The sequence below is a fragment of the Callithrix jacchus genome, chromosome 16, assembly GCF_049354715.1.
Source record: "Callithrix jacchus isolate 240 chromosome 16, calJac240_pri, whole genome shotgun sequence".
NCBI lineage: Eukaryota > Metazoa > Chordata > Mammalia > Primates > Cebidae > Callithrix > Callithrix jacchus.
The window spans coordinates 6656729-6678499 of record NC_133517.1 but is presented as its reverse complement, the minus strand read 5'-3'; the positions used below and the strand labels follow the sequence as shown (position 1 = coordinate 6678499).

Below are 21771 nucleotides of genomic sequence, written 5' to 3'. Positions count from 1 at the left end.
AATCGTGTCATTGCACTTCAGCCTGGGCAACAAGAGTGAAAATCCATCTCAAAAAAAAAAAAAAGAAATTATATAAAGTTCCTAGAATTCTGATAGTCCTGAGACCATAGTATTAATCGTAATTCTAGTTATTATCTTAAAATACTGCATGTCAGCAGGATGGTGGCCATGGAAGTCGGAGTGTGTAACAACTCACCTGCTGAAAAAGAAAAAAAATTGTATGTCTTGAACTAGCAAAATTTCTTAATTCAAGGAAAAAAATATAAAAGGAAAAAATTTATAAAGTAAAAAGAAATAACAAAATTTCCTTATCAGTATCATTATAATATGAATACCATTTTCTTTTCTCCTAAGCTATCTATTGCTTACAGTCATTTGGTAAATTACAATTTTGTACAAGAATGTAAACATTTATCCCTTCTTCGTACTTGATCCCTTTAGAATTTAGAAACTATTAGTGAGTATTTTGTTTTCATGGCAATATAATTAATTATTTGCATAAGTTCAGTAAGAATCTGTTCTGTTTGTACCAAGACACAATTGGAAACATTAGTCGTATTACCAAGGCTTTGACTGAAATGTCGTATTTTCAGATATTATCAGACAATTTTTAGGTACTAAGGTTGACTCCGTGGAGCCAATAAGGCCCCTTGAAGGAAAAAGCTGGCCTTGTACCTTGTACACAAGATGCCCTCACATGGTTCCCTTACAATGAGGAAGGGACAGTCACTTTCCACAGGACCAGGAACCTCAGGACATTTTGGGGATCTCAAGAAGAGGGGAAGTCACTCAAACCCATGGGAAAGCAGGACCTTGGCTAGGCTTCCTAAGATGGAGAGGCATTAAAAAAATTAATTAATTACTTTTTTAAAAAGTTTATTATTATTATTATTATTATTATTATTTTTGAGACAGGGTTTCACTATGTTGGTCAGGCTGGTCACGAACTCCTGACCTCAGGCAATCCTCCCACCTTGACCTCCCAAAGTGCTAGGATTACAGGTGTGAGCCACTGCGCCCGGCCAACTATTATGGTTTTTCATGGTAGATGCCTTGGATAGTCCTTTGAAGGAAGATCATTTAGTCCAGCTTAATGAAACCAATATCCTTTGAGTACTGGTGGAAACTCTGGTGGCACATATTGAGGCCATATTTCCGGATCAGACCCTGCTGGTTTGAACAGACATGACAAGAGCAAGAAACCTGGCCGAATTTTCACGGGTGGCTCCAGTACAGCTGCTGGTGACCCACCTTGCTCTCAGGAGTGCAACAAGGTAAAAGCGTAATTACTTTTTTATTATTTGTGCTGCTAGAACAAAATATCTGAGACTGGGTAATTTATAAGAATAGAATTTATTCCTCACAGTGCTGGAAGCAGGAAGTCCAAGAGCAAAGTGCCAATAGGTGTGATGTCTAGTAAGGCCACGCCACTGCACTCCATCCTGGGTGACAGAGCCAGACTCCATCTCAAATAATAATAATAATAATAGAGGCCAGGCACAGTGGCTCACGCCTATAATCCCAGGAGGATCATCTGAGGTCAGGAGTTCAAGACCAGCCTGGCCAATATGGTGAAACCCTGTCTCTACTAAAAACACAAAAATTAGCCAAGGATGGTGGTGATTGCCTGTAATTCCCGCTACGTGGAAAACTGAGTCAGGAGAATCACTTGAACCTGGAAGGCGGAGGTGGCATTGAGCAGAGATTGCACCACTGTACTCCAGCCTGGGCAACAGAGCAAGACCATGTCTCAAAAAAATAAAAATAATAATAATTGAGTACAGTGACTGATAACAGGGGAAGCCCTCAACTTAGTAGTAGCAATTATCATTTACCTGCAAAAATGTATCCCGTTTCCTTCCCAGCTTTCAAGCCTCATAAAAAAGAGTAATAATACAGGCCGGGCGCAGTGGCTCAAGCCTGTAATCCCAGCACTTTGGGAGGCCACGGCGGGTGGATCATGAGGTCAAGAGATCGAGACCATCCTGGTCAACATGGTGAAACCCCGTCTCTACTAAAAATACAAAAAATTAGCTGGGCATGGTGGCACGTGCCTGTAATCCCAGCTACTCGGGAGGCTGAGGCAGGAGAATTGCCTGAACCCAGGAGGCGGAGGTTGCGGTGAGCCAAGATCGTGCCATTGCACTCCAGCCTGGGTAACAAGAGCAAAACTCGGTCTCAAAAAAAAAAAAAAAAAAAAAAGAGCAATAATAACAGATCAGAAGGCCTGAACTCACTTTCCAGCTTAATCTCGCCAAACCTCTGTATCCTCATTCCTCATACAGGAGTATTAAAGATACTTGTTCTAATCCATGATGCAGGGTGGTTAGGAGGTTCACATATACATTGTTGCAGAGTCTCTCCTTGACCACACTTTAGCCAGACACCTAAAAATCCACTATGAATCCCAATCCAACCTTTAGCTTTTGGACTCCTGAGTCTGTCTTTGTGTCACACCAGTTTTTGTTTTGTTTTGTTTGAGATCTTGCTCTGTCGTCCAGGCTGGAGTGCAATGGTGCAGTCTAGGCTCACTGCAACCTCCGCCTCCTGGGTTCAAGCGATTCTCCTGCCTCAGCCTCCCGAGTAGTTGGGACTACAGGCACGTGCCGCCACACCCAGCTAATTTTTGTATTTTTAGTAGAGACCAGGGTTTCACCATGTTGGACAGGCTGGTCTCAAACCCCTGACCTCATGATCTGCCTGCCTCTGCCTCCCAAAGTGCTGGGATTATAGGCATGAGTGTTTTTGTTTTTGTTTTGAGACACAGTCTCCTTCTGTTGCCCACGCTGTAGTGCAGTGGCACAATCTCAGCTCACTGCAACCTCATCTGGGTTCAAACAATTCTCCTGCCAGGCACGGTGGCTCATGCCTGTAATCCCAGCACTTTGGGAGGCAGAGGCAGGCAGATCATGAGGTCAAGAGATTGAGACGATCCTGGCCAATATAGTGAAACCCTGCCTCCACTAAAATACAAAAATTAGCTGGGCATGGTGGTGTGCACTTGTAGTCCCAGCTACTTGGGAGGCTGAGGCAGGAGAATTGCTTGAACCCGGGAGGCTGAGGTTGCAGTGAGCCAAGATCGCACCACTGCACTCCAGCCTGGCGCCTGGCGACAGAGTGAGACTCTGTCTCAAAAAAAAAACAAAAAAAAATTATTCTGCCTCAGCCTCCCAAGTGTCAAAGCACTGATGGTAGTTTTTGCAATAGTGATGTTATTCCCAGGAGCAATTTGGAGAGGTTTAGACTCCTGCAGCCTCCAGCTGTATGACTCCTTAACCATAATTTCTAATCTTGTGGCTAAATTAGTAGTCCTGCAAAGGCAGTCTAGTCTCCAGGCAGGAAGGGGGCTTGTTTTGGGAAAGGGCTATTATTGTCTTTGTTTCAAAGCTAAACTGTAAAGTAAGTTCCTGTTTGCAGAACAAAGTTCAGCCTACGCCCAGGAGTGAACGACTGTCCGGGGTTAGAAGCGAGACAGTTTCTGTCAGGTCAGACTTCTTCCATTGTAATATTTTTCTGTTACGGTTCTTGGAAAGGCAGTTTCAGTATTGTGCTTTAAATTTCAGATTCTACTTGATGATTGCTGGTATATGGGAAAGCAAATTAAAATCAGATGATTCCAAGGATTTTGGCCTCAGCAAGAATAGATTTGTTGTTTATTAAGAAAGAAAAGGCTTCTGGCGGGGCACAGTGGCTCACGCCTGTAATCCCTGCACTTTGGGAGGCCAACACAGGCAGATCACCTGAAGTCTGGAGTTTGAGACCAGCCTGGCCAACATGGTAAAACCCCATCTGTGCTAAAAATACAAAAATTAGCCAGGCATGGTGGTGCATGCCTGTAATTTCAGCTACTTGGGAGGCTGAGGCCGGAGAATTCCTTGAACCTGGGAGGCAGAAGTTGCAGTGAGCCGAGATTGCACCATTGCACTCCAGCCTGAGTGACAAGAGTGAAACTCTGTCTCAAACAAACCAACAAAATATACATATATACATATATATATATATATATATATATATATATATATATACACATATATGGATGCTAGTTAAAATGACGAGCCTAACTGTGTGATCACCAAGTGAATGTAGAGAAGAGATAAAAAGACATGGCTGGGCGTGGTGGCTCACGCCTGTAATCCAAGCACTTTGGAGGCCAAGGCAGGCAGATCACCTGAAGTCGGGAGTTCAAGACCAGCCTGACCAACACAGTGAAACCCCATCTTTAAAAAATAAAATAAAATAAAAATGTATATATACAAAGACTGAGAACTGAGGAGAGCAAAGATCACCTGGTGGCTATGAAGCAGACCACCCACAGCAGCACTGCTTAGCCGAGGAACTCAGGATAATTAGCCTCCCTATTATCTAAAGCCAGCATCTGGCAGCAGGCTTCTTTCCAGGCAACTCACAAGTGACTAGAATTTCTATACATCTTCAAAATGCATACATGTCAAAACTCATTATGCAACCATTGCTGACATCACGGCACCAAAATGTCTACAGGCGTAATCATTTATCACCACATATGTTGCGAAGATGGTCCAGATTACCCTTAGGCTCCCACTTTAAGGTCCATAAATACCCCTAAGGAAAATCCACGGTGCTGCTCAGTCCTCTCTTGCTGAGGTGCCCTGCTGCACTCTGCTGCAGTGTGTTATCTATTATAACATTCCTAAACTGTTGGTGGTAAATTCTTTTTTTTTTTTTTTTTTGGGGGGCAGCGTTTCGCTCTTGTTACCCAGGTTGGAGTGCAATGGCGCGATCTCGGCTCACTGCAACCTCCACCTCCTGGGTTCAGGCAATTCTCCTGCCTCAGCCTCCTGAGCAGCTGGGATTACGGGCACGCACCACCACGCCCAGCTAATTTTTTGTATTTTTAGTAGTGACGGGGTTTCACCATGTTGACCAGGATGGTCTCGATCTCTTGACCTCGTGATCCACCCATCTCGGCCTCCCAAAGTGCTGGGATTACAGGCGTGAGCCCCCGCGCCTGGCTGGTGGTAAATTCTTTTATCACCTGCAAGCCAACCACTCTGCTGCTGGTGCTCTGATAAGGCCCAGTAAGAACTAGTCCTCAATACTGTGACTTCATGGAGAAGAGGAAGACTCAGAAAAGGAGACAGAATGAATGGCAAGGACGGGTGTTTATCTGTATTCTGATGCATTGACTACTTGGGCCTTGTGGACCCTTGAAGGATGGCTCCTCTCAGTGTTAGCTAATTCTTAGAGGTGCTAAACAGCGCTTTGGGGATTATGGTTCTCAAATACAAACCAATAGAGTGCCCTCCCCCACCACCTTTATTGAGCTTTCACACTTTGGTCACTGTTTATCTGCCTTAATCATTCAAGGACGAGGTAACTGACAATTAGGAACAGCCTGTATGCCTCAGAGCCTGCTTAGCATTGGCTGCTAAGCTTATCATCCCTTTCTTGTTCCTTCCCATGGAAAATAAATTAAGGCTGTTACCCACATTTTCCTTACTCCTTCTGCCTCCTGACCAAACCTAGTGCCATGTGGCCCTGTGTGGCCTGCTGCGCCTCCTCTTTCTAGGGATCTGTGACTAGAAAATTATCTCTTCATGACAGTCATTTCCATGTCTGTGTGCCTTTCCATACCTGACTAAAACAAATGTTAAATACCTTTAAAACACTAGGATATGCCTGTAATCCCAGCACTTTGGGAGGCCGAGGTGGGCAGATGGCTTGAGCCCCAGAGTTTGAGATGAGCCTGTGTAACATGGCAAAACCCCACTTCTACAAAAAGTAAAAGAAATTAGCCAAGTGTGGTGGTGGCATGTGCCTGCAGTCCCAGCTACTCGGGAGGCCGAGGGGAAGGATCACTTGAGCTCGGGAGGTCAGGGCTGCACCGAGCTGTGATGGTGCCAGTGCACTCCAGGCTGGAAAACACAGTCAGACCTGTTTCTAAAACAAAACAACAGAACAGCAGGAGCAAAGCTTTGAAGCCAGGTGAAAAACTGATTCTCAAGAAGAAACAACACACAGAATGGGAGAAAATATTTGCAACCATATATCTGAAAAGAGCTTAGTGTCAAAAATATATAAGGAACTCTAACAACTCAAAAGCAAGAAAACAAATAACCTGATTAAAAAATCAGCAACAGTCCAGGCACAGTGGTTCATGCCTGTAATCTCAGCACTTTGGGAAGCCAAGGCAAGTGGATCACTTGAGGTCAGGAGTTCAAGACCAGCCTCACCAACATGGTGAAACCCCATCTCTACTAAAAATACAAATGAGCTAGATGTGGTGGCACATGCCTGTAATCCCAGCTACTTGGAAGGCTGAGGCAGATCGCTTGAACCCGGGAGGCGGAGGTTGCAGTGAGCTGAGATCTCGCCACTGCATTCCAGCCGGGCAACAGAGCTAGACTCTGCCTCAAAAAAAAAAAAAAAAAAGGAGGGGGCAACAGATCCAAAAAGACATTTTGCAAAAGAAGCAGAGGCTCAGCCAGGTGCAGTGGCTCAAGCCTGTAATCCCAGCACTTTGGGAGGCCGAGGCAGGTGGATCACGAGGTCAAGAGATCAAGACCATCCTGGTCAACATGGTGAAACCCTGTCTCTACTAAAAATACAAAAAATTAGCTGCGCATGGTGGCACATGCCTGTAATCCCAGCTACTTACTCAGGAGGCTGAGGAAGGAGAATTGCCTGAACCCAGGAGGTGGAGGTTGGGGTGAGCCAAGATCGCACCATTGCACTCCAGCCTGGGTAACAAGAGTGAAACTCCGTCTCAAAAAAAAAAAAAAAAAAAAGAAGTACTGTCATCTGTGACAACGTGGATGAACCTGGAGGACCTTACGTTAAGTGAAATAAACCAGGCACAGAAAGATAAGTATCACATGATCTCACTTACTTGTGGAATACAAAAAAAGTTCAACTCAAAAGGAAGGAATGAAGGCCAGGCATGATGGCTCACACCTGTAATCCCAGCACTTTTGGAGGCTGACGTGGGCAGATTGGTTGAGCTCAGGAATTCAAGACTAGCCTGGCCAATATGGTGAAACTGAGGGGGTGGGGAGGGAAGAAGAGAAGAGAAAGATAAAAAAAAAAAAAAAAAAAAAAAAGGAAAAAGGAAAGGAAAGGCCGGGTTCGGTGGCTCACGCCTATAATCCCAGCACTTTGGGAGACTGAGGCAGGTGGATCACGAGGTCAAGAGATCGAAACCATCCTGGCCGACATGATGAAATCCCATCTCTACTAAAAATACAAAAATTGTCTGGGTGTGCTGGCACATGCCTGTAGTCCCAGCTACTTGGGAGGCTGAGGCAGGAGAATTGCTTGAGCCCAGGAGGCAGAGGTTGCAGTGAGCCAAGATTGCGCCATTGCACTCCAACCTGGAGCCTGGTGACACAGCAAGACTGCCTCAAAAAAAAAGGAGGCTGACTCTCTTTTCAGACTCAGCCCACCCACACCTGGGTGAATATTTAAAAAAAAAAAAAAGTAGGAAGGGAAAGAGGAAAGGAAAAAGGAAAGGACAGACAGTGGTTAACAGGGTATGGGAGGGATTGGGGAGTTGTTGGTCAAAGGATACAAAATTTCAGTAAGACAGGAGGAATAAATTCAGGAGAGGTATAGTTAATAAGACCGTACTATATTCTTGCAAATTGCTGAGAACAGATTTCAAGTGTTCTTACCAGAATAGGATGTGTATGGTAATGCATATGTTAATGAGTTTGATTTAGTCATTCCATAATGTACACATATTTCAAAATAACATGTTGTTTTTAATAAAAGAGAATTGGCCAAGTGCAGTGTCTCACACCTCTAATCCCAGCACTTTGGGAGGCTGAGGCAGGTGGGTCATGAGGTCAAGAGATTGAAACCATCCTGGCCAACATGGTGAAACCCCTTCTCTAGTAAAAATATAAAACTTAACTGGGTGTGGTGGTGTGCACCTGTAGTCCCAGCTACTCAGGAGGCTGAGGCAGGAGATTTGCTTGAATCTGGGAGATGGAGGTTGCAGTGAGCCAAAATTGTGCCACTGCACTCCAGCCTGATGACAGAGCAAGACTCCATCTCAAAAAAAAAAAAAAAAAAAAGGGGCCGGGCGCAGTGGCTCAAGCCTGTAATCCCAGCACTTTGGGAGGCCGAGGTGGGTGGATCATGAGGTCAATAGATCCAGACCATCCTGGTCAACATGGTTAAACCCCGTCTCTACTAAAAATACAAAAGATTAGCTGGGCATGGTGGCGTGTGCCTGTAATCCCAGCTACTCAGGAGGCTGAGGCAGGAGAATTGCCTGAACCCAGGAGGTGGAGGTTGCGGTGAGTGGAGATCGCGCCATTGCACTCCAGCCTGGGTAACAAGAGTAAAACTCTGCCTCCAAAAAAAAAAAAAAAAAAAAGAAATCAGGAAAAGATTCAGAGAAGCGGGATTTCAACTGGGCCTTAAGGAAGGACAGGATATTGAAAGGTGGAGAAACTACCAGGACAGTGGCAATAGCGCACCTGAGCGGCAATAACGCACTTGGCTGAGTGTGGGCATCCACTGGACAGAGATGGGAAATCACTCAGGATAGGTCAGTGGAGGCTGGGCTCTGGTAGGTTTTGAATATCAGGCTGTGGTGTGTGGGCTTGGCATCCTTGACCAGGTTGGTAAATGGACCATTGTCTGCTATAACTCCCTGTGGTAGGTACATCAACATGGGATGACAGCGCTTTTGTTCTGCAGAGCTTGGATATGGCCTTAGAAATGGCTTTTCAGATAATCGTTACTGGCAAACAATATGAAAGTTACTACCAATCTGGTGGCAGGCAAAAGGAAGCAAATGTTGGTTTTCTCAATCAGTACAGACATAATAAATGGGGTTTAGGAAACACTGATATTCAGGATAGGTCAGCAAGAGGCTGTTGCTAAGTATGTAATGTTGAGATCACTAGAATTCAGCAGACAAACTTGGGGAAAGTTTAATAATTTGATGATAATATTAAGTTTTTCTCTGCACTGGTAAGAAATTATTTTTCTTTTCTTTTCTTTTCTTTTTTTTTGAGATGGAGTTTTGCTGTTGTTACCCAGATTGGAGTGCAATGGCGCGATCTTGGCTCACTGCAATCTCCGCCTTCTGGGTTCAAGCAAATCTCCTGCCTCAGCCTGCTGAGTAGCTGGGACTACAGGCGCGCACCACCATTCCCAGCTAATTTTTGTAGTAGAGACGGGGTTTCACCTTGTTGACCAGGATGGTCTCGATCTCTTGACCTCAAGATCTACCCGCCTTGGCCTCCCGAAGTGCTGGGATTACAGGCGTGAGCCACCGCGCCCGGCCTATTATTTTTATTTTCTAAGAGATGGGGTCTCACTATGTTGCCCAGGCTGGAGTGCAGTAGCTATTCACAGGCCCCATCTCACTACTGATCAGTGTGGGAGTTTTGACCTGCTCCATTTCCGACCTAGGCCGGTTTACCCCTCCTTAGGCCACCTGATGGTCCCCTGCTCCCGGGAGGTCACCATATTGATGCCGAACTTAGTGTGGACACCTAATCGGCATAGCACACTACAGCCCAGAACTCCTGGACTCAAGCAATACTCCAGCCTCCGCCTCCCGAGTAGCTGGGACTACAGGGACTTGCCACTGAGCCTGGCATTTCAGTTAGGTTGTTATATCAGGTCCCTTTGTGAGAAAAACAGTCTCATTTTGGCTTGTCAAGTTAGAGTGGCTTACTGTAAGGATACTGTATTATTTTTCTTTCTTTTTTCTTTTTCTTTTTTTTTTTTTTAAGATAGAGTCTTGGCGCGGTGGCTCAGGCCTATAATCCCAGTACTTTGGGAGGCCGAGGCGGGTGGATCATGAGGTCAAGAGATCCAGACAATCCTGGTCAACAAAGTTAAACCCGTCTGTACTAAAAATACAAAAATTAGCTGGGCACGGTAGCGCGTGCCTGTAATCTCAGCTACTCGGCAGGCTGAGGCAGGAGAATTGCTTGAACCCAGGAGGCGGATATTGCGGTGAGCCGAGATCATGCCATTGCACTCCAGCCTGGGTAACAAGAGCAAAACTCCGTCTCAAAAAAAAAAAGAGTCTCATTCTTTTGCCCAAGCTCTATTACAGTGGTGCCATCATAGCTCATTGTAACCTTAACTTCTTAACCTTCTGGCTCAAGTGATCCTCCCATCTCAGCCTCCTGAGTAGCTGAGGCTACAGGCATGAACCACCTGTAGACACAGGGTATCACTATGTAGACTATTTTATGTAGACACAGGGTATCACTATGTTGTCCAGGCTGGTCTCAAACTCTTGGGCTTAAGCAGTCCTCCTGCCTCAGCCTCCCAAAGTGTTAGGATTACAGAAGTGAGCTGTGGGCCGGATGCGGTGGCTCACACCTGTAATCCCAGCACTCTGGGAGGTTGAAGTGGACGGGTCACCTGAGGTCATGAGTTCAAAACCAGCCTGGCCAACATTGTGAAATCTCTACTATAAATACAAAAATTGGCTAGGCCTGGTGACTCACGCCTGTAATCCCAGCACTGTGGGAGGCCGAGGTGGATCATGAAGTCAGGAGTCTGAGATCGGCCTGACCAACGTGGTGAAACCCATCTCTAATTAAAAACAAATATATACAAAATTGAACCGTGCTCGGGAGGCTGAGGCAGGAGAATTGCTTGAACCCAGGAGGCAGACATTGCAGTGAGCCAAGATCGTACCACTGCACTTCAGCCTGGGTGACAAAGACTGTCTCAAAAAAGAAGAAGAAGAAAGAAGGAGGAGGAGGAGAAGAAATTAGTAGTAGTAGAAGTAGTGAGCTGCGGTGCCCAGCCTGTATTACTTTTCTTTCTTTCTTTTCTTTGAGACAGAGTTTCCCTCTGTTACCCAGGCTGGAGTGCAGTGATCTCTGCTCACTACAGCTGGACCTCTTGGGCTCAAGCAATCCTCCCATCTCAGTCTCCCTTGCTCCTTAACTTTGTCCAACTCTTTTGAATCATTTATCAACGCAAATGCGTCAATGCCCACTTGTTTTATTTTTATTTTTTGAGATGGCGTCTCGCTCTGTAGCCCAGGCTGGAGTCCAGTGGCGAGATCTAGGTTCACTGCAACCTCTGCCTCTCCGGTTCAAGAGATTTCTCGTGCCTCAGCCTCCCAAGTAGCTGAGATTATCTGAGCGCGCCACCACGTCTGGCTAATTTTTGTGTTTTTTAGCAGAGAGGGTTTCGCCATGTTGGCCAGGTCGGTTTCGAACTCATGACCTCAAGTGGTCTGCCCGCCTCGGCCTCCCAAAGTGCAAAGGGCGTGAGCCACCGCGCCTGGCCCTCATGAAGTTATTTCATTTTGAGAGCAGATTCACAAGGAACCGCAGAAACAGCAGCAAGGCCCGCGACACCTCGGCCCACGTGCGCGCTGTCACTGCTAGGGTAGCCCCCGCCAGCCGGGGGCGGAGGCCGCCGTGACGAATGCAGGGCTGCGCGCTCCCGGAAGTGACGTGCGACGGCTCGTGCGTGCGTGCGGGCGGCTGCGTCGGGCTGCAGGAGAAGATGGCGGTCTCCACAGGTCTGTTCCCGGGCCGGGCTGCCTGCTTTTCCGCTCCGACCCGGCTCTGTCTCTCCGCCTGCTGCTGGCGGCCGAGCTGTGACCTTGTGGGGAAAGCTCGAGAGCGCTGTCTCGAATGCTGCGCTTTCTGTGGAGCGAAGCCTGGGACCGGGTGGGACCGGCGCCGAGGGCCCCGGCGGCCGTCGGGGTGGTGGGTCGTGCTCGCGCGTCGGCCGCGCGCCTGCAGGCTGGGGGCGGGGTGTTTCCCGCGCGGGTGCACCCGTAGGGTCCGGCGGGTGCCGGTCCTAGTTGTGGGCTGAAGGCTCTACGGGAGAGAGGCGAGGAGGCCCAAGGTGGACGGGTGTCAACCTCCGACACCGGAGAGGGGTCAGGCCAAGAGGTGTCCTGGATCATGGTGGGGGTCCCATTCCCCGGGACTCTCCTTGACATGGGTGTGGGAGTAGAGATCGGTTGCTCCTTAAAATAAGGGAGGGATAGAGGGTCATTCTTACCCGACTGAATACGTATTTTTTTTTTTATTTAAGTGAAAAACTGCAGTGCAAACAAAATAAAAGCACAGAGCAAGATGAAAGCTAATTGAAGAACAAGTGGTTTCTTAGATAAGCCGTTCAACTCCTCTTTCCTACTGAATACAATGTATTAACGCTGAGGTTTTAGACCATTTCGGAAACGTTAAAAAGGTTAAGTTTTACTACACGTTTAAAAATGTCAACACATATGATCTGCCTTTTCCTAGACTTCATTGAAACTAGATTATAGAGCACTGTGATTTAATAGTTCATGCCATCTTTGCATAATAAAATGAATTTTCAAATCCGTATTTACTGAAATGCAAGGCTTCGAATGTATGTTGTAATTGTTAGAGTAATACCTCAGGATACATTCTGCATGATTTTTTTTTTTTTTTTTTTTGAGGCGGAGTTTCCCTCTTGTTGCCCGGGCTGGAGTGCAATGGTGTGAGCTCAGCTCACCACAACCTCCACCTCCCAGGTTCAAGTGATTCTCCTGCCTCAGCCTCCCGAGGTCGCTTATGCCTGTAACCCCAGCACTTTGGGAGGGCGAGGCGGTCGGATCTTTTGAGGTCTGGAGTTCGAGACTAGCCTGACCAACATGGAGAAACTCCTTCTCTACTAAAAATACAAAATTAGCCCGGCATGGTGGCGCATGCCTGTAATCCCAGCTACTTGAGAGGCTGAGGCAGGAGAATTGCTTGAACCCAGGAGGCGGAAGTTGAGTGAGCAGAGATCGCGCCATTGCACTCCAGCCTGGGCAACAAGAGTGAAACTCTGTCCAAAAAAAAAAGGCATTTTAGTGTTATGACTTTACTGTGCGTGCTGTTTGAAATCTGTGTGCTCGTTAATGGCGTCATATATTTTTAAGAGTTGTGCTTAGGGCCTCTTAGAGATTTTTGAGTATTTAGTAATAAAATATTGCATTTTTTTTTTTTCTCTGTCTCCAGGTGTCAGGCTGGAGTGCAGTGGTGTGATCTCGGCTCACTGCAACCTCTCCCTGGTTCAGGCAATCCTCCTGCCTCAGCCTCTGGAGTAGCTGGGACTACAGGCGCGCACCACCACGCCCAGCTAATTTTTGTATTTTAGTAGAGACAGGGTTTCACTATGTTGGCCAGGATAGTCTTGATCTAACCTCGCGATCCCCCCACCTTGGCCTCTCAAAGTGCTAGGATTACAGGCGTGAGCCACCGCGCCTGGCTAAAATAATGCATTTTAATGTAGTAGTTTTCATTTTCATTTTGTGAATTGCATTATTTATTTAAACACAATTTTTTTCATAACACTGAGCATATGAGTGAATGTTATATTTTGAAAAGACCAAAGGTTAGATGATATTAATGGCAAATACTTTTTGTTAAGGACTTTTAGTTTTGAAAATTGAATATAAATTATAAAGATTACTGATAAATTATTAGCATGTTGTAGATAGGGAGTCTGTATCTTCTTTTTCTCTGTAAAAATAGAGATGGGGTCTCACTATGTTGAATGACAATGCTTCCTACTTCGAATTTGAAGTTGGTCTCAAATTGCTGGCTCAAGAGATCCTCCCACCTCAGCCTCCCAAAGTGCTCAGGTTACAGGTGTGAGCCACCATACTTGGCCAATATTTTCTAATTTTTATTTCAGCATTCTGTTACAGTTTTACTTCCTTTTTAGACTTAGGAAATTTGAAATCTTGGGGAAATTAAGAAGTTAATATATTTTAGAGAGTTAATGAAATTTTTGTAAACCACTGAAATTTGATTTGAAACTATTGCTAAAAACCTGCCCTGTTCAGTTTCGTATTTTGTTTATTCATTTTCTGTACTTTAGATAATTGATAATATAGTCAAACTGGGTGGGAGATGAGCTCAGAAGAAACTTTACCACTGTGGGGTTTTTTTTTTTTTTTAGTTTTTTAAATCTTTTATTTTTTTCAGGCACCTGCCACCACACCTGGCTAATTTTTGTATTTTTAGTAGACAGGGTTTTACCATGTTGGCCAGGCAGGTCTGGAACTTCTCACCTCAGGTGATCCGCCTGCCTCAGCCTCCCAAAGTGCTCCCGTCTACCAATTAGATTATTATTATTTTTTTTTTGAGATGGAGTCTTGCTTCTTTGCCCAGGCTGGAGTGAAGTGCCATGATCTTGGCTCACTGCAATCTCTGCCTCTTGGGTTCAAGCATTCTCCTGTCTCAGCCTCCTCAGTAGGTGGGATTACAGACTTGCGCTACCATGCCTGGCTAATTTTTGTATTTTTAGTAGAGACGGGGTTTCCCCTTGGCCAGGCTGGTCACGAACTCCTGACCTTTAGTAATCCACCCATCTTGGCCTCCCAAAGTACAGGGATTACAGGTGTGAGCCACTGTGCCTGGTCTATTAATTAGTTTTAATTATACTATTAGCTATACTTTTGTTTGCTTTTTGGTAACATGGGAAGTAAATAATACCTGTGTATTTGTGAAAGCAATGTGATACAGCTTAAAATTCAAAAATTTTAAAATTAGACGAGGTAGATGCAAAAAAGGTAATGCACCTTTTTTTTTCTTTTTTTGAGACTGAGTCTCTCTGGTGAGGCTGGAGTGCAATGGCGTGATCTCAGCTGACTGCAACCTTTGCCTCCCAGGTTTAAGCAATTCTCCTACCTCAGCCTTCTTGGTACCTGGGATTATGGGCATGCACCACCATGCTCAGCTAATTTATTGTATATAGTTTTTTAGTAGAGATAGGGTTTCACCATGTTGGCCAGGTAGTTCTTGAACTCCTAACCTCAGGTGATCCACCTGCCCTGGCCTCCCAAAGTGGTGGGTTTGCAGGCATGAGCCACCTAGCCTGGCCTAAGGCACGTGTTTTGTGTTGTTGTTTTTTTTTTTTTTGAAACGGAGTTTTGCTCTTGTTACCCAGGCTGGAGTGCCATGGCATGATCTCGGCTCACGGCAGCCTCTGCCTCCTGGGTTCAAGCAATTCTGCCTCAGCCTCCTAAGTAGCTGAGTCTACAGGCGTGCGCCACCATGCCCAGCTAATATTTGTATTTTTAGTAGAGACGGGGTTTCACCATGTTGACCAGGATGGTCTCAATCTCTTGACCTTGTGATCCACCCGCCTCGGCCTCCCATAGTGCTGGGATTATAGGCATGAGCCACTGCACCGAGTTATTTTTTCTTTTTTTGAGACAGTCTTGCTCTGTTGCCCAGGCTGGAATGTAGTGCCATGTGATCATGGCTCACTGCAGCCTCGACCTGCTGGGCTTGGGTGAACCTTCTACCTCAGCCTCCTGAGAAGCTGGGAACACAGGCATGCATTGCCATACCTGGCTAATTTTTTTTTTTTTTTGAGACAGTCTTACTCTATTGCCCAGGCTGGAGGGTCGTGGCGTGATCTAGGCTCACTGCAACCTCCGCCTCCCAGATTGAGGCTATTCTCCTGCCTCAATCTCCCAAGTAGCTGGGATTACAGGCGCTTGCCACCACGCCCAGCTAATTTTTGTATTTTTAGTAGAGACGGGGTTTTGCCATGTTGGTCAGGCTGGTCTTGGACGTCCTGACCTAAACTGATCCTCTGGCCTCGGTCTCCCAAAGTGCTGGGATTATAGGTGTCAGTCACTGTGCTCAGCCTGATAATCTTTTAAATTATTTGTAGGTACAGGGTCTTCATATGTTACCCAGTCTGGACTGGACTCAGGTGATCATCCTGCCTCTGCCTCCCAAGGTACTGGGATTACAGGCTTGAGCCACTGTGCCTGGCCAGACTGAGACTTTTAAGCAGAAAGATTTTTGCCCATGCCATCTGGTATTCTTATTTTATAGATGAGAAAACTGAAGCTTATAGAAATAAAAGGCTATATATAGGTGGTTATTAGTACAGGCAAGATTAGAATCCAGATCTTTTATCCTCAGTCTGATGATCTCTCCATTATGAGGAACCCTGAATTTGGAATAGTCTCAGAACATGAAACTTAGTTACTCCCTTTCACACTTCCCTTCCTAGCACAATTGTTTCGGACTGTTAGACCCTTCTCATGGATGAAAGGGGAAAGTAGCCCTCATCTAGGTTCCACCTTTCCAATAGACAGAGTCACCCCTAGGATTCAAGAGGATTTCACAGGACAAAGCTTAAGAAGCTACTCTCGGGAATAGAAATTTAATATTGTTAGGCCGGGCGCGGTGGCTCACACCTGTAATCCCAGCACTTTGGGAGGCTGGGGCGGGCAGATCATGAGGTCAAGAGATCGAGACCATCCTGGCCAACACGGTGAAACCTTGTCTCTACTTAAATACAAAAATTAGCCGGACATGGTGGCGCACACCTGTAGTCCCAGCTACTTGGGAGGCTGAGGCAGGAGAATTGCTTAAACCCAGGAGGCAGAGGTTGCAGTGAGCCGAGATCGCGCCACTGCATTCCAGCCTGGCGACAGAGTGAGGCTCCATTTAAAAAAAAAAAAATTTATCACTTAGATGATAGTGGTACAATGAAGCTCTAGTCTCTTTGCAGATGCTTGGAAAATGTCTTTGAGTAGTGAGAGACTCAGAAAAAAATAGATTAAAAGAATAGATTTGTGTGTGCTACGTGGGCAGAAACCCAAACCAAAGTAAAACCTACTAATTGCCTTATTCAGAAGTCGGCAGCATTGTGTATACTGGAAGAAGAACTTGCTTAGCAGTGTTGTGAGTTCCCTGCAGCCCCTGACAGACTACTGTGCCACCATGGGTGTGTCACGTAATCACTAAACGTTGCTTTTCCCATCCCATCTGTTAAAAGATTGGGCAACATGATCTTGTTTTTCTCTTCTTTAGATGAAGGTAATTGGATATAGACAGAACTTGGGTGTAGTAATAGAAGAGAATTACATAGTTTAAATCATAACCTAGAGCCCAGGAACTAAGCAGTAGAGGAGCTGAACTATGGTAGTCTAGTGTATTTCCCTCATCAGGCTTCCATAACTGAGTTGGTTGATTTTTCTTTTCTCTTCTTTTTTTTTTTTGGTAGACAGAGTCTCACTCTGTCCCCAGGCTGGAGTGCATTGTTGCGATCTCAGCTCGCTGCGACCTCTGCCTCCCATGTTCAAGCGATTCTCCTGCCTCAGCCTCCCAGGTAGCTGGACTATAGGTGCGTGCCACCATGCCTGGCTAATTTTTGTATTTTTAGTAGAGATGAGGTTTCACCATGTCCATGATGGTCTCGATCTCCTGACCTTGTGATCCACCCACCTCGGCCTCCCAAAGTGCTGGGATTATAGGCAGGAGCCACCACATCCAGCCCTGGTTGATTTTTCTAGGTCATTTGGGAGCCTGGATGGCCTTGATAAACATAAAACACTTTTGATAATATGACACAACCTCACTATACAGGCATTCCTTTGAACAGCAGTTTGCAGAGGTAAAAATTGCCATGCAAGAAACTGCTCAAAGCAGTCTTATTAATTGGGAAAATTACAGTTATTCTGAGACTTTTGAAAATGTCAAAACATTAAGAACTCTCCCTGTTGTTTACAAATGTGCAGGAGGCTGGGCGCAGTGGCTCAGGCCTGTAATCCTAGCACTTTGGGAGGCCGAGGTGGGTGCATCACCTGAGGTCAGATGTTCAAGGCCAGCCTGGCCATCATGGTGAAACCCCATTTAAAAAAAAAATGTGCAGGAAAATGAAAATAGTAATATTTAGTATGTTATATTTAAAGTATCAGTTATTAAGAATTAAAGTGTTTTATTTCATTTAAAAAAAGATTGTCGGCTGGGTGCATTGCCTCATGCCTGTGATCTCAGCACTTTGGGAGGCCAAGGCAGGTGGATCACGAGGTCAGGAGTTCAAGAACAGCTTGACCAACATGGTGAAACCCCATCTCTACTAAAAATACAAAGATGAGCCTGGCATGGTGGCACGTGCCTGTAATCCCAGCTACTCAGGAGGCCGAGGCAGGAAAATCGCTTGAGCCTAGCAGGCAGAGGTTGCAGTGAGCTGAGATCACACCACTGCACTCTAGCATAGGCAAGAGAGTGAGACTCCATCTCAAAAGAAAAAAAAAAAAAAGCTTGTCAAGAGTAGCTTGAGGCTGGGTGCAGTGGCCTCCACCTTTCCATATGCAGTCCCAGCACTTTGGGAGGTCGAGGTGGGTGGATTACTTGCACCCAGGAGTTCAAGACTAGCCTGGGCAATATAACAAAATCCCATCTGTAGAAAAAGTAGCCAGGTGTGGTGATGTTCACCTGCAGTCCCAGCTATTCAGGAGGCTGTGGTGGAGTGTTGCTTGAGCTAGAGAGATTGAGGCTACAGTGAGCTGTGATCGTGCCACTGCATTCCTGCCTGGGCAACAGAGCAAGACACCGTCTAGGAAAAAAAATTAAAAAGTAATTTGAACAGTGCTTGCTAATTTATTTATTTATTTGAGACAGCGTCTCGCTCTATTGCCCAGGCTGGAGTGTAATGGCACGATTTCGGCTCACCACCAACTCTACCTCCCGGTTTCAAGCTATTCTCCTCCGTCAGCCTCCCCAGTAGCTGGGACTACAGGCATACACCACCTTGCCTGGCTAATTTTTTTTTTTAAGATGGAGTTTTGCTCTTGCTCTTGTCACCCAGGCTGGAGTGTAGTGGCACGATCTCAGCTCACTGCAACCTCTGCCTCCCGGATTCAAGTGATTCTCCTGCCTCAGCCTCCTGATAGCTGGGATTATGGGCGCTCACCACCACGCCTGGCTAATTTTGTATTTTTAGTGGAGATGGGATTTCTCCATGTTGGTCAGGCTGGTCTTGAACTCCTGACCTCAGGTGATCTCCCTGCCTCACCCTCCAAAGTGCTGGGATTACAGGTGTGAGCCACCGTGCCTGGTCCACATGGCTAATTTTACATATTTTTTAAAGTAAAGATGGGGTTTCACTCTGTTGGCCAGGCTGGTCTCAAACTCCTGACATTGTAATCCACCTTGGCCTCCCAAAGTGCTGGGATTACAGTGTTGTGAGCCACCGTGCCCGGCTACTATATGTACATTGTGGAATGGTTAAATCTAGCTCATTAGCAAATATATTACCTCACCTAGTTATCCTTTTTGTGATGAGAATACTTAATATCCACTCAGTATTTTTCAATAGTACAGTACGTCGTGGTCTAGTCACCATGCTATGCAGTAGTTCTCTTGAACTTATTTTTCCGACTGTGATTATGTATCCTTTGTCTAACATCTTCTCAATCCCTCCTGCCCCCCTCCGCCGCCATAACCACAAGCATCCTAGCCTCTGATAGCTGCCATTCTTCTGTCTACTTCTGTGAGATCAACTTTGACTCCATATGTGAGTGAAATAATACCTATTTGTCTTTCTGCGCCTGGCTTATTTTGCTTAACATAACGTCCTCCAGATTCATCCATGTTGTTGCAAATGAAAGGATTTCCTTCTTTTTTGTGATTGAACTAGTATCCCATTGTATATTTATAACACATGTTCTTTATCCATTCGTCTGTGTTTTTTTGAGATGAAGTCTTACTCTGTTGCCCAGGCTGGAATGCAGTGGTGTGTTCCCAGCTCACTTCAGTCTCTGCCTCCTGGGTTGAAGCAGTCCTCCTGCCTTATCCTCTCTAGTAGCTGGGATTACAGGCATCTGCCACCACACCCAGCTAATTTTTGTATTTTAGTACAGATGAGGTTTCACCATGTTGACCAGGTTCGTCTCAAACTCCTGACCTCAAGCAATCCACCTGCCTTGGCCTCCCAAATGCTGGGATTACAGGCATGAGCCACCGTGCCTGGCCCATCCATTCTGTTGATATCTGTTGATGGATGCTTAGGTTGATTCTGTATCTTAGATATTTTGAGTAGTGCTGCAATAAAATGGGAGTGCATATCTCTGTTTCACATGCTGATTTTATTTTCTTTGGCTATATATTTAGTAGCAGGATTGCTAGATCATATGGTAGTTCTATTTTTAAAATTTTGAAGAACTTCCATAGTGTTCTCTCTCCATGTGGTTGTAGTCACATTCCCACCAACAGTGTGTTTAGATTTTTTTTTTTTGAAACCGAGTCTCATTGTCGCCCAGGCTGGGGTGCAGTGGCGCGATCTCAGTTCACTGCAATCTCTACCTCCTGGGATCAGGCAATTCTCCTGCCTCAGCCTCCCGAGTAGCTGGGATTACAGGCATGCGCCACCGTGCCCAGCTAATTTTTTTGTATTAGTAGAGACAGGGTTTCATCATGTTGGCCAGGATGGTCTCTACCTCCTGACCTCATGATCTGCCCGCCTCAGCCTCCCAAAGTGCTGGGATAACAGGTGTGAGCCACCGTGCCTTGCCAAGATTCTTTTATCTCCACATTCTCACCAACATTTCCTACTGTATTTTTTTTTTTTTTTTTTTGAGACAGAGTCTCACTCTGTCGCCCAGGCTGGAATGCAGTGGCGAGATCTTGGCTCACTGTAAACCTCCACCCCCTGGGTTCAAGCGATTCTCCTGTCTCAGTCTCCTGAGTAGTTGGGATTACCCATCCCTATGCCTGGCTAATTTTTGTATTTTTAGTAGAGATGGGGTTTCACATATTGGCCAGACTGGTCTTGAACTCCTTACTTTATGATCTGCTCGCCTTGGCCTCCCAAAGTGCTGGGATTACAGGCATGAGCCACTGTGCCTGGCCTAAAGGAAGAAGTTAAATTGTTCCTGTCTGTACGAGATGTATGATGTCAGCGTTTACTACTATAAATTGCTTTTGCTGTATCCCATAGGTTATGTATGCTATGTTTCAATTTTCATTTGTTTCAAGAAATTTCCTGGGCCGGGTGCGGTGGCTCAAGCCTGTAATCCCAGCACTTTGGGAGGCCGAGGTGGGTGGATCACGAGGTCAAGAGATTGAGACCATCCTGGTCAACATGGTGAGACCCCATCTCTACTAAAAAAAAAAATACAAATAATTAGCTGGGCATGGTGGTGCGTGCCTGTAATCCCAGCTGCTCGGGAGGCTGAGGCAGGAGAATTGCCTGAACCCAGGAGGCGGAGGTTGCAGTGAGCAGAGATCGCGCCATTGCACTCCAGCCTGGCAAAACTCCATCTCAAAAAAAAAAAATTTCCTAATTTGTCTTCTAATGTATTCATAGACCTATTGGTTGTTCAAGAGCATGTGTTTAATTTCCATGAATTTTCTGAAGATCCTCCTGTTAGTGATTTCTAGTTTATACCATTGTGGTCATAAAAGATATCTGATACGATTTCCATCTTCTTAAATGTGTTAAGACTTTATTTTGTGGCTTGACGTATGATCTATCCTTGAGAATGTTCCATATGCAGCTTAAAATAATGTATATTATGTCACTGTTGGATGGAATGTTCTGTAGATGTCTGTTAGGTCCATTTGTTCTGTAGTATCACTTAAGTCTCATGTTTCCATGTTGCTTTTCTGTCTGCATGATCTGTGCATTGCTAAATGTGAGGCGTGAAAGTCTCCTACTGTTACTGTATTACAGTCTATCTTCAGCTCTGTTAATATTGGCTTTATAGGCTGGGCGTGGTGGCTCACGCCTGTAATCCTAGCACTTTGGGAGGCCTAGGTGGGTGGATAATGAGGTCAAGAGATCAAGACCATCCTGGCCAACATAGTGAAACCCCATCTCTACTAAAAAATACAAAATTTAGCCAGGCATGGTGGTATGTGCCTGTGGTCCCAGCTACTCGGGAGGCTCGCTTGAACCCAGGAAGTGGAGGTTGCAGTGAGCCAAGATTGTGCCACTGCATTCCAGCCTGGTGACAGAGCAAGACTCTGTCTCAAAAAAAAGAAAAAAATTGGCTTTATACATTTAGGTGCTTTGATGCTG

The 21771-nt window shown here is 45.7% G+C and overlaps 1 protein-coding gene and 1 pseudogene across 6 annotated transcripts in view; one reads left to right on the top strand and one right to left on the bottom strand.

Annotated features, from left to right (window-relative positions):
* Positions 1-1080: 1080 nt before the first annotated feature.
* LOC108588555 (small ribosomal subunit protein uS14 pseudogene) lies at positions 1081-9394 on the bottom strand (annotated as a pseudogene).
* Positions 9395-11395: 2001 nt separating this feature from the next.
* UBE2V2 (ubiquitin conjugating enzyme E2 V2) overlaps positions 11396-21771 on the top strand; it is a 47591-nt gene continuing 37215 nt past the window's right edge. For 4 of the 6 annotated variants that reach the window (XM_002758887.7, XM_054246722.2, XM_035277666.3 and 1 more), the window contains exon 1: positions 11396-11494. In XM_002758887.7, coding sequence (XP_002758933.2) covers positions 11398-11494 — 97 coding nt within the window. In that variant the 5' untranslated portion in view covers positions 11396-11397. Of the gene's footprint in view, positions 11495-11718; positions 11889-12018; positions 12175-21771 lie in introns of those variants that run through there. The other 2 variants (XM_008982604.4, XM_078352480.1) reach the window with 2 other exon arrangements.